The sequence below is a fragment of the Bos indicus genome, chromosome 8 (genome assembly GCF_029378745.1).
Source record: "Bos indicus isolate NIAB-ARS_2022 breed Sahiwal x Tharparkar chromosome 8, NIAB-ARS_B.indTharparkar_mat_pri_1.0, whole genome shotgun sequence".
In the NCBI taxonomy this organism is placed as follows: domain Eukaryota; kingdom Metazoa; phylum Chordata; class Mammalia; order Artiodactyla; family Bovidae; genus Bos; species Bos indicus.
The window spans coordinates 103202350-103215053 of record NC_091767.1 but is presented as its reverse complement, the minus strand read 5'-3'; the positions used below and the strand labels follow the sequence as shown (position 1 = coordinate 103215053).

Sequence of the window (12704 nt, the reverse complement as noted above, 5' to 3'; positions counted from 1 at the left end):
CTGAACCCAGCGTCCAGCTGCGCCCAGGCCAGGTTGCATTTGGCCAGCGGCTCCTCTGAAACAAATACCCTGGCCCCTGGGGACTGTGACCCTGGACAGGGTACTAAAAGGGATCGATTGGCCCTGGCCTTGGGTCTCTGATTGGTCCTCGCCGAGCAGGACAAACAGCAAGGTCACCTACAGCCGCAGACCCCTTCCCCAGCCCCAGTCTGTAGCTGCCTCGAGCAGGGAGCTGGTGGCTCTTCCATCCCCAGACCAGCCAAGCCTGTGAGTGACACCCCAGACAGAGGAACCAGAGCCATGCGGAGTCTCAGCGGACTGCTGTTGTTACTGACTGCCTGCCTGGCGGTAAACGCCAGCTCCGTGCCCACATTGCCCGATGACATTCAAGTGCAGGAGAACTTCGACCTGTCTAGGGTAAGGCTGGCATCTCTGGCGGAGATGGCAGGGTGTCTGAGCGGCTGGGCCTTGCTGGCAGGAAGGGGCAAGTCCTATGTGCCTTGGGGTCTCAGTCTCTGCATCTGGAACTCCAGGGGTGGGTCCCTCAGGGCCCTTTCTGCTGCTCAGACTGTCAGGACTTCATTGAAGCTGCACCTCTGCACTCACCCTTTCGTGGGATTCTGGGCTGCCATTCTGAGTCAAAGATCCTGAAGTCTGAACCTGTACTGTTGGGCTCCATGGGAAATTGTACTCCGATTAGAACCCACCCAGAGAAGGCTTCTCGGAGAAGGCAATGGCACCCCACTCCAGTACTCTTGCCTGGAAACTCCCATGGACGGAGGAGCCTGTAGGCTGCAGTCCATGGGGTCGCTAAGAGTCAGACACGACTGAGCGACTTCACTTTCACTTTTCACTTTCATGCATTGGAGAAGGAAATAGCAACCCACTCCAGTGTTCTTGCCTGGAGAATCCCAGGGACGGCGGAGCCTGGTGGGCTGCTGTCTATGGGGTCGCACAGAGTCGGACACGACTGAAGCGACTCAGCAGCAGCAGCAGAGAAGGCTGGTGCCGACCAAGTCCTGCTGCCCCTGCAGCGCCTCCCCCCGACAGTGCCCAGCTTTGTGTGACTCTTCTGCCCACCCCCTAACCTGCATCCCTTCATCCTTTAACTACTCACCTCTGCCGCAACATCTCTGTTAGCCCATCCTGGGCCCTCTGCCCTACCTGTAGGATCATGGGGAGAAGAGGAGCAGGACAGAAATCAGGCTGGTGGGACTAAGCGGCCTGGGCAGGGCGCTGTGCCAGGGGAGGCTGCCGTCCAGCCCCGGCTCTGCCCGAATCTCTGGGTGACCTTGAGCAAAGCCTGTTCCTCCACTGCCACCCCAGGCTCCTTCTGACCTTTGTAGCCGCAGTATGGATTTTGTTTACATTTAGGGATGAGGAAGGGTTGTGGGGAGCAAGGCATGAGGAACAGGTCTCTGGTGGTCTGGGATGACGAAGGGTCTGCAGACACCTAAGGGCTCTTTCTAGAAGCGGCAGGCTCATCCTGGGTCAGGCTCAGCTTAGGGAAAGGAGTTACTTTCTAACACAGAGGTATGGGCTGTGTGCAAGGTGGTGAGTACCCCTGGAGGAGTAAGAGACGGGACTCCTGCTCTTGGGGAGCAGTGGTTGATGGTGACCTTGGGGCATGGGGATTTGGATCCTGTCCAGTGAGCAGCCCAAAACCTGCATCTCAGCAGTCAGGCCCTCTGCCAACTGGCGGGGTGGGGTCTGCCTGCCGTCTCCCTCCTAAGCCAGCCATGATGCCTGGAGCTCCATCATCAGAGTTCCATCCTCCCTGGAAGCCTCGTAGCCTCCAGTTACCTGTGAGACACGATCACTTAGGAGGAGACGTCATTGAGAGGGGGGAGGGGGACAGACGCCCTCCCAGTCTTGTCCAGGTCCAGATCCTTAGGGCTTGTGGCTGCCTCCTAGATCTATGGGAAGTGGTTCAATGTGGCCGTGGGCTCCACCTGCCCATGGCTGAAGAGGTTCAAGGAGAAGATGACCATGAGCACAGTGGTGTTGAAAGCGGGGCCGACGAGCAAGGAGATCAGCGTCACCAACACTCACAGGCGGTGAGTGGGGATGGGGTTAGAGGACTGGGACCCACTCCTTCCCCCACCCCAACCCTGGCTTCAGCCTCCACCCTGTCCTGGAAAGTAGCAGGTCTCTACTTCCAGCCAGGACTCACTCCTGAGGGCCAGACTTCTCTGCTTCCCACCGCCGGGGCAGCCCGTTCTAACTGTCCCATCTACACCTCAAGGGCAACGTCCCCAACACTCTGCCTGTTTCCCAATCTACTCTTGCCCCTTGGGCTTCCTTTAGCTCAGTAAAGGCGTTTCTACACAAGCTGGAAAGTTGGGTGGTAGGTGCATGTCCTAGACTCTTCTTTGCTCTGCCATGACCATTTGGTCCACCATCCAGCCTTGTCCCTGCTCTTCCTTATTCCCTCTGGTCTGTTTACTTCTTCCCTCTTCACTGCCCTGGACCAAGTAACCTTCAGCTTTCTTTCCTACTGTTATCTACAGTAGCCTCTCTACATTTCTCCCCACCTCTAACCTCCAACTTTCCATCCTTGCAACCATTCATCACCTCGCAACCAGAAAGGCCTTTCAAAAACTCAAATCTGCTTAAACCTTTCCAGAGTTCCTTCCCTATTGCCCTTGAGATAAAGTTCAACTCCTTCAACATAGCCTTCAGCCCTCTGTGACCCCCAAGTGCTCACTGTTCCCTTCCCCACATACCTACATACTCTCTGACCCACCTAGCTGGATCTTCTTTCAGTTTCTGGAACCCTCCATCCTCTGGGACTTTGCATCAAATATTTCTTCTACCCAGAAAACCTCTCCCCACTTCCTGCACTAATTCCTATGGATCCTTCAGGACTCAGGTTCTTTGTTGCCTCCTCCAGGAAGGCCTCTCTGACTCCCTCCACCCATCCAGGTTCAGGTTACAGGCCTTCTTTTGTGCTCTCTGAGTACCCCTGCTTCCCGCCACGTGGCAGTAACCTCACCGACTGCATCTGCCTCTGGCCTGCCCACCCCCTTCACTGGGTTTTAGAATCTAATGCTCCATGACGGGACAGGGTCTCCCCTGCCTTTCTGTGTATCCCCAGCCTGTGGCATAGTGCTTGGCACATAGATGATGCTCGTTAAATATCAATAAGATAAATGATCATCATTATAACAATAATGGGCTTCCCTGGTAACTCAGCTGGTAAAGATAGTAGCTAATGTGTGCATAGTACTTACTCTAAGCTCTCTGCATAAAATATCTCATTTGATGCTCTCAACCACCATATGAGGTAGAAACTATCATTATCCCCATTTCTCAGATGAGAAAAGTGGGGCAAGAGAGACAGAGAGTAATAAATGACTTAATGTGTTAATGAATCGTTCTGATTTCCTGGCGTATACGAATACTGTGCTGATTTTTAGTGCTGGGTTTACCAAGAAGATAGCATCAGTTAGCTCCTTGCTTCCCTCAGTCCCTCTGCTCTCTTCTGTGAAACAGATGTCTCTCAGGACTGGTGTGAGAACTAAACCAGATATTTGGAAATGTTACTTTCCAAATTACAAAAAAAAAAAAAAAACCCTGTATTTGGAAGGACCTTCCAGGAGAGCGGGGTGTCAGGACAATGGTCTCTACCAGATACTATCTTCATTTTGGTTTGTTCATTTCCAGGAAAGGTGTCTGTGAATCGATCTCTGGTACTTATGAGAAAACAAGCACTGATGGGAAGTTTCTCTATCACAAAGCCAGTAAGTTGAGTCAAAGGGGACACCCACAGTTCTCTCCTTCACTAAAAAAAATGCCTGACATCTTAACCTCTCTGCCCCTACAGCCATTCCTCCCATTTTTCTGCAATGTCATCTAGCCTCCCACCAAATTCCCCCCCTCCTTCTCTCTCTCCTTCTTTCTCTTTCTCTCTCTAGCTCCTACCCCCATGACCCTTGCCCCACCCATGTACACGCTCATCAAGTGCTGATTTTAAGTGATGAGCTGAAAACATTGCTGAATTCAAGTGATGGTTCTGAATGCTGGGGATAACATCAAGATTTCATCACTCTTCCTGTTAGGCATCTGCAATCAACTGATAAAAATTTGCTAAGCATCTACCATGTACAGAGTGTATGGTGCTAAGGGATAGACACATGTGGACATGAATTTATCATTAATCCAGCAAATGTTTATTGAATTTGCTCTATGCATCAAATAAATGTGTCAGAGCTTTAATGTTTGCATAGATGAATGGTTGGATAAATAAATGAGTGAGAGAATTAAAAAATGGTAAGTGAATATATGTAAGATGGTAGATTTGTTGAGTAATCAATCATTAAATAGATAAACTGATGGGCTAACAGATGGAGGAAAGAAAGAAGGAAAGAGGGAGGGAAGGAAGGAAGGAAAATGGGTGTATTTATGGACTGATATATGGAGAGGACGGATGGATGAAACGATGGTGGATGAATTAATGACGAATCTATGGAGGAGATGGATGGAGAGAGAGAGTGAAGATGGATGAATAGATAAATGAATATATGCAAAGGATGGGTGGACAGAAGGATTGATGAATAGATGATACGTGGGTGAATAGGTGAAGGGTCTCAGGATAGAAGCCTTCTGACCACTGATCTTTTTGTCTTCCTTCATCTTCCATGCAGAGTGGAATATCACCATGGAGTCCTATGTGGTCCACACCAACTACGATGAGTACGCCATTTTTCTGACCAAGAAATTAAGCCGTCGCCATGGACCCACCATTACTGTCAAGCTCTATGGTAAAGGCCCGGAGCTGGGGGTGGGAGGAGACCTGTCATTTGGGGAAATGAAGTGGGGAAGTGCAGGGAGTTTTGCTTTTTCCTTCCAACAAAACTCCAGTTACGGGAAAGGTGAAAACATTTACTCTCCCTGTAGAAGGTAGAGCTCAGTCTCCCATTTGAGGTTGAAGCCTCTTCTTTTGAACTCAAAATTTCCAGAAAATTCTAGCATCTCTGGGCCCTTAAAGAACCACTCTTGTGCTGGGTGGAGATCTGGGAGACCTGGAATGGGGAGCCTGGGAAGGCTCCTCCTCCTCTTCTGGAGCTGAGCTTTCTGTAAGGGTACTGAAGAGACCCAACTGAGTCAATAGGTCTCAAATGTCCCCGAAATGAAAGTCCCTGGGCAAAATAATGCCAGGCCCTGGCAGCCCTGGGCCCTGTGGTTCTAGGCATCTCCCCTGCCTCCCACTTGCAGGGCGTGAGCCGCAGCTTCGGGAAAGCCTGCTGGAGGAATTCAGGGAGGTGGCCCTGGGTGTGGGCATCCCCGAAGATGCCATCTTCACAATGCCCGACAGAGGTAATGGCACCCCACCCCGTCTCACATTTCTGTCCCCTCCTCGTCCTCTGTGGCCTCCAGAGCACATCCCCCCGGCCCCTGGGTCTGTCCCACCACCCTTTGAGGTAAACTGGGCTATGGTTCCCCTCCTCTCTTTATAGAAAAGGCACTCTGGGTCCCTGGACTTGTCCCAGGTCAGTTGGCGTGTACCTGGCAGAGCTGAGGCTAGAGCCAGTTCAGCATTCACTCTGCTGCCACCTGCCAAGTGCGGTGATAGCCAGAATTCAGGGCCGCCTCTTGGGAGGTAATAGAGGGTAGGAGTTAGAGCACGGAGCTTCAAACTGAGCTGGGTGGCTTCTGGAGGCTTTCAGAGCCTCATTTCCTCATCTGTAAAATGGGGATAATAATGTCCCCCCTTAGAAGCTGCTACTGTAAGGGGTCAATGAGATAAAGGCATTAAATACAGTAGCACCATACGTGGTTTCTAGTAAGTGCTGGATAGATGTCAGCCTTGGAATGCTGGTGGAGCGGAGGGGGTGGAGACGATAGAGGTGGTGACAGCGGTGTAGCCACCAGCCTGTCGATTTTCCAGCGATGACCTTCAGCAATCCATGCGGGTGGAGCCGTCCCCGCAGTGGGCTGATGCATGGGACAGGTCCCAGCGAGGGGGCCCACCTGCCGCATGGCCATTAGTTCTTCGGAAGAAGCAAAGCCTGTCTGGGTCTTACTCCCTCTCTCTCCTGTCCTCTGACTCAGGTGAATGTGTTCCTGGAGAGCAGGATCCAGTGCCCACTCCAGTCTCGGTGAGCACCTCTGTCCCCCAGCCCAGCCCCACCCTGCCCGCTTAGGCTCCTCTGCCGTGCTGGAGGGTGGGGTTGCAGAGAGAAGGCGGCGATGGGCAAGTCAGACCCACCTGGGCTCAGTCTCAGTTCTTCATGGGGCTAGTTGCTGCCCCATGCGATGTCCCTTTCCTCGTCTGTGGCATGGAGTAATTACCTTTACCTTCCAGGTGCTGGAATCCAGTGACATGTTAGAAAAGTACCTAAAAGCAGTGACAGACTCAATAATGAGATAAAGATACTCAACACTCAATAGATGAAAATAAAGTCAGTTGAGCTCTGAAAAACAGCAAAGCCGAGAGCAAGCAGCTTCTCAAGCCAATGCCTCTCCTATGCTGACTTTTGATTTGGGGGGCTTCCTTCTGCTTAATTTTCCTGTTTTTTGCCATATTGATTAAGCCTTCATTCTTTCTCTGATTATTTGGAAATTATATATACTAATTTAGTCTACTGTTGTGTCTATATGTGTATGTGTGTGTGTGTGTGTGTGTGTGTAAAAATACATATATTTATTTTAGAAACATATTTTTGAAATTTTTTTCATTTTAATCTTTACTTTTTTAATTATGAAAGTATATAACATATATACAAGGGACTTGGAAAATACAGAACAAGGTTTCATATGTTCCACTATATATTACAATTATTTTTTTTAAATAGATAAATTAAGGTTATTAGTTGGAGTTTCAATATCAAACTCTCAAAAATTAATAGAATGAATATACAGGGAAGTAGAAGGAGATAGTAGACCTGAAAAGCACTGAAAACCAATTCAACATAATTAAGATTTATATAGTTTTCACACAACAGCAGAATACAAACTCTATTCAAGTTCCCGTAGACTATAAACTAGGAGACACTGGAACATATCCAGGGACAGAAGATGAAATGCAAAAATTTCATGGTCTGAAGATGTTGAAATCATACAGAATCTGTTCTCATCACTGTGGAATTACGTTAGAAATCAATATTGAAAGACACTTGAAAATAATCCATGTTTTCAAGTGCAATGTGACATTTACCAAGAGAAATCTTTGACTTCGCCATCGAAAGCCTCAATAAAGTTAGACTAAAAAGAAACAGAGGGTAACTACAGAGAAGAAACCATTTAAATGAGAAACTAGTATCAAAATGAGAGATTAATATTAAAGATACTTTAAACAAAATCCCATGTATTTGGAAATTAGATGTTCACTTTTAAATGATGAGTGTATCTAAGAAGCCATAACAAGGAAGATTAAAAATATTTGTAATAGAATAAAAATGAAAAGAGAATTTGTTGCATGCAACTGAAGAAAATTTTTAAAACTGAAGGAAAGCAAAAAAGGACAATAATGTCCTACTTCTACATAGAATTCACACTGTTAACATATTTCTTTGCTTTCCTATTTTTTTAATTAATTAGTTTATTTTAATTGGAGGCTAATTACTTTACAATATTGTAGTAGTTTTTGCCAAAAATTGACATGAACCAGCCATGGGTATACCTGTGTTCCCCATCCTGAACTCCCCCTCCCACCTCCTTCCCCATCCCATCCCTCTGGGTCATCCCAGTGCACCAGCCCTGAGCACCCTGTCTCATGCATCAAATCTGGACTGGGGATCTATTTCACATATGATAATATACATGTTTCAATGCTATTCTCTCAAATCATCCCATCCTCGCCCTCTCCCACAGAGTCCAAAAGACTGTTCTATACATCTGTGTCTCTTTTGCTGTCTCGCATATAGGGTCATCGTTACCATCTTTCTAAATTCCATATATATGCGTTATTATACAGTATTGGTCTTTTTCTTTCTGACTTACTTCACTCTGTATAATAGGCTCCAGTTTCATCCACCTCATTAGAACTGATTCAAGTGCATTCTTTTTAATGGCTGAGTAAGATTCCATTGTGTATATGTACCACAGCTTTCTTATCCATTCATCTGCTGATGGACATCTAGGTTGCTTCCATGTCCTGGCTACTGTAAACAGTGCTGTGATGAACATTGGGGCACACGTGTCTCTTTCAATTCTGGTTTCCTCGATGTGTATGCCCAGCAGTGGGATTGCTGGGTCATATGGCAGTTCTATTTCTGGTTTTTTAAGGACTCTCCACACTGTTCTCCATAGTGGCTAACCACTTCCCTATTTTTTAAGAAAAATTACCATTGCTACTGTAAAGCTAACATACTCTCATTATAAATAATTAAAACAATGCAGTATAAAAAGTATAAAAAACAAGTTTTGAAAAATTCCACCACCTACAAACTCTGAGCATTCACATTATTCCAGAAATCTTGACCTGTATACACCTGGAGAGGGGCAGATGTAAAGAAAGTTGGATAGACAGATGCACAGATTTAGATATGCTGTTATTAAATGGAATTGTGTTCCAGATGCTATTCCTAAATTTGAAAAGACATTCATTGTTGTTTAAAAAAAATCTGCAAATAAATATTTCTCCTTGCCAAGAGGTTAATTTAGTAAAGAATGCTCTAAGTCAAGATTGGGCTTCCCTTATGGCTCAGCTGGTAAAGAATCCGCCTGCAATGCGGGAGACCTGGGTTCAGTCTCTGGGTTGGGAAGATCCCCTGGAGAAGGGAAAGGCTACCTACTCCAGTATTGTGGCCTGGAGAATTCCATGGACTGTATAGTCCACTGGGTCACGAAGAATCAGACACGACTGAACGACTTTAAATGTAAGTAAACACTTTCAGAGGGTGTCTCTTGTCTCTGGGACGTGGCAGACAGACCTCTTTACTCTCGTGCGTTCTATCTCCTTCTCCCTTTTTCTTTTACTCTGTCCAGATTGATACCATTCCCATTCTGTTCTATCTCTGCAATTCCCAGACATTTAGTAATAGCTCTATATTTTAATGGATTCTACATTCTCTCCTAGTGAATACAACACAGCTTCACCATTCCTGAGTTATTATTTCTATTAATCTCTTAATGCCATTTCTTCACAAACTGCTGTGTTTGAGGAAGTTTTGAATATTTGAATCCTGGAATTCTTCCCTGTTTGAGAATATCCTCCTGTTCCCTTCAACCTTGAATGAGATTTCTGAAGTCGGTCTGGATAGTTTCTGTTCTGCTTCTTTTTATCTGTCTCCTGCCTCATCTGTTTTAGCCAGTTGTTTTTGCTGTTTGGTTTCGAAGTTGTGTCCAACTTTTTCGACCCCATGGACTGTAGCTTGCCAGGCTCCTCTGTCCATGGGATTCTCCAGGCAAGAATAGTAGAATGGGTTGCCATGCCCTCCTCCAAGGGATCTTCTTGACCTAGAGATTGAACCCTTGTCTCTTGAATTGGCAGGCGGATTCTTTACCACTAGTGCCACAGAAAGCCCGATGCTTTGGGAAAAACAGCCCATTCATCAGTCTAGTAGCTGTGTTTCTGTCTACACCTTGATCCTCAGAGCAAATGGCTTTTACATTCCCAGGGTCCAGGGGAACAACTGTGGCTAGGTCCCTGAAATAGCTTCTTCTGTTTTTCCCCCAGAGGGCTCGGCGGGCTGTGCTGACCCAGGAAGAGGAAGGCTCTGGGGCTGGACAACCAGTAACTAATTTCAGCAAGAAAGCAGGTGAGGATCACTCCCTGTTTTTTTTTAACCCCTCTTCTGCCACACTCGAGAGAGGAAGGGCCCACAGCTGGTTCACTCCAGCTGCCCTTATCACCATGAAGTCTTTTTATTCTTCTACTAGAATGAAGCAAAAGCCTATAAAAGGCAAATCCCATTCTCTGCCCCGTGCCAGACATTGTTGAGAGAGGGGATCACAAGCCATGGTCCCTGAGCTTAGAAACATTCAGCTCCATGATGAGAAGCAAGTTCCTGGCCTGTCTGTTTTACTTCGTGGCCTCCTAGCCTTGGTTTTCTCATCTGTACAATGGGATAACAGCCTGTTGAGCTGATCTCAAGGGCTCTTTGTGGAGACACATGGAAAATATGTGAGAATACTCTGTGTAGTTGATAGACCAATCACTCTTCAACTCTTTCAGCAAACATTGAACCTTGACCCTGCATCGCCCCCCAGACCCTCTGATGAGCACTGGGATCATGGAGACAAACACGTCTTCTGGTCTAGTAGAGGAGGCAGTCAAGGAAGAAAATAAAGGACTTGAAAGAAGAGAGTAAGCTAAAGAGTTGAGGGAGCTCAGAAGAGGGAGGGGAGAAGTGATCAAGGAGGACTTCCTGGATGAAGGAGAATTCATGTTATGTCCATTTATGGTTTATGGAGGAAGGCATTCTAGCATTCCAGGGGCAGGAATGATGAGGGCAAAGGCACAGGGCTGGGACATCAGGCAGAGAGGTCAGGCTGCCAGCATGCATGCTGGTGAATGTAGCCTCAACCACTGTCTTTACAGGGCTGTAGGGCAGACAAGACCAAAGCCGGATGCTTGGTCTCTGGGCCACTGATAACACCTCATATTATGGCACGGGTTTTTGGAGTCCAACAAATATGACTTGGAATCTCAGCTCTAGGTAACCCTGAGGAAATCTCTTTGCCTCTCAGGGAGTCAATTTCCTTATCTTTAAAACGGGCTGAGAATGATTCCTCTTAATGCAGAGATGAAAACTAAACGAGGTGATTCCCCTTTGAAGTGTCCAGCCTGGTGACAGGCACACACTCAGCACTCAGCGAGCACTGCTGTTCTGCCCCTCCGCAGATTCCTGCCAGCTGGACTACTCACAAGGGCCTTGCCTGGGGCTGTTCAAGAGGTATTTCTATAACGGTACATCCATGGCCTGTGAGACCTTCTTATATGGCGGCTGCATGGGGAATGGCAACAACTTCCTCTCGGAGAAGGAGTGTCTGCAGACCTGCCGGACTGTGGGTGAGCACCACCCCACTTCCGCCTCCCCCGTACTGGTCACTTCTGTCCTCCCAACAGACCACCTGCCCACTGAACAGGTAGCTAACAGAGGATGCTCCGGTGGTGGGATTCCAGGGTCGGTTTCCTGAAGGCATAGGAATTGAGCACTTGGGTGTGGGTGACCCTCGGCACATATGTCTTCTAGGGGGCTGGTTTCTCAATCTATAGGAAGAGGTCTAGGTGTTCCAGGTGAGTAGGGTCCCTGCCGGGTGTCTCAGGTCAGCGATCACGAGGTTTTCTAATGCTCTGTGCCTCCCTCCCACTCCGCAGAGGCCTGTAACCTCCCCATAGTCCAGGGGCCATGCCGAAGCTACATCCAGCTCTGGGCATTTGATGCTGTCAAGGGGAAGTGCGTCCGCTTCAGCTATGGGGGCTGCAAGGGCAATGGTAACCAATTTTACTCGGAGAAGGAGTGTAAGGAGTACTGTGGCATTCCTGGTGAAGGTAGGAGGCCCCACAACGCCGGGCGGGGCTGAGGGGCCGCCAGAATCCTGGTTGGGGAGCCCTGGTAGGGATCTGGAGAGCTGAGTTCTGGATTCTGTACTGGTGACCAGCACACCCACTCTCTCAGTTTCCCACCTGTAAAACGGGGCCAAGCCCAATTTTACCCCAGCTGGGATGGGGCACCTGGGGAGGTGCTGGCCTGAGCAGGGAGGGTGGGGTTGAGTGGGGCAGAGGCGGGCTCCAATCCTGGCATTCAGTGCCACATTCGGGCTGGCCACATCGTTACTCAAATGATTCAAATACTTCCAGTCACTGCTTCCTGAAGGCTCAGGCCTCTGGATCTTCTCAATCTACTCTGTCCCTGTTACAGTGCTTGAGTGCTCAGTCATGTCCGCCTCTTTGTGACCCCGTGGACTGTACCAATTTAAGTCTCAGTTTTCTCTTTTGTAAAGTGGCACAAAGGACCCACTTCCTAGGCGGCACGGTGCCTTGCCTGGTTCATACCTGTCTAGCAGCAGCCAGTACTAGTAACGGTGGCAATGCTGCGATGGTAACAAGAATAGCATTCCAAGAAGCCGCAGCCATTGAAGATTTATATGCCTTATCTCCCCACCGGAAAAATGGTGCCTAAAGTAAATCAGAGGCAAAAACATAGGTCATCCTGTGGAATGCATCTCGGAGTTACCAAGTCACCCTGCAAGCAGAAGTTTCTGGCCTCAGGCTCAGGCTCGAACTCAGTCCGAGCTGTCTTCCCTCCTCCATGAGGCATCCCCATGCCCTGACCGCCCCCAACCACAGGCCCTTGGGTGACCCCACACCTACTCCCTGAGCCTCTCTGTGTCCACAGCGGATGAGGAGTTGCTGCGCTTCTCCAACTGACCGGTCCGCAGGCCTGAAGTCCACAAGGCAGCAGGAAGTGGGAGGGTCAGAGTCTGCCCCAGAGCCCTGCTGCAGGTTCCAATAAAAACCAAATTGTAGACTCCTGAAATTCCATGTCCTGACTGTTCATCACGAAGTATAATGAGATTGGGGGGAAGGGAGGAGGAGACCAGCTGGGGAGGGGGCATGAACTTTCCCCAGAAATGAAAAATGTGTGTATGGGAAATGTAATAGAGCCATCTTCAGGACATGAAATTGGCTATGCAAATTACAAAACATAAATCACAGTTCTGTATAAAATGGGATTATTTTGTTTTGTTTTAATAAATCCAGGAGAGAAAAGAGGGAGCAACTCTGGATACTTGTTTCCTGGAGATGTTTGGCA

The 12704-nt window shown here is 48.1% G+C and overlaps 1 protein-coding gene across 2 annotated transcripts; it reads left to right on the top strand.

Moving 5' to 3' along the window:
- The first annotated feature begins 281 nt into the window (after window positions 1–281).
- On the top strand, window positions 282–12428 carry AMBP (alpha-1-microglobulin/bikunin precursor). Of its 2 annotated transcripts, XM_019966788.2 has the most exons (10): window positions 282–417; window positions 1915–2057; window positions 3667–3743; window positions 4647–4763; window positions 5218–5319; window positions 6055–6101; window positions 9623–9704; window positions 10790–10957; window positions 11267–11440; window positions 12288–12428. In XM_019966788.2, the coding sequence occupies exons 1-10, from the start codon at window positions 301–303 to the stop codon at window positions 12317–12319; spliced, it is 1059 nt and encodes a 352-aa protein (XP_019822347.2). In that variant the 5' UTR covers window positions 282–300; the 3' UTR covers window positions 12320–12428. The 2 variants fall into 2 exon arrangements, with proteins under 2 accessions (XP_019822347.2, XP_019822348.1); XM_019966789.2 differs by lacking the exons at window positions 11267–11440; window positions 12288–12428 and adding an exon at window positions 11142–11204 and having other exon boundaries at window positions 10790–11034.
- Window positions 12429–12704: the final 276 nt, after the last annotated feature.

Coding starts and splice junctions, on each gene's coding strand:
- AMBP (XM_019966788.2), top strand. CDS start 301: ATGCGGAGTCTCAGCGGACTGCTGTTGTTACTGACTGCCTGCCTGGCG. Junction 2,058..3,666: donor GTCACCAACACTCACAGGCG/GTGAGTGGGGAT, acceptor GTTCATTTCCAG/GAAAGGTGTCTGTGAATCGA. Junction 10,958..11,266: donor GCAGACCTGCCGGACTGTGG/GTGAGCACCACC, acceptor CCCACTCCGCAG/AGGCCTGTAACCTCCCCATA.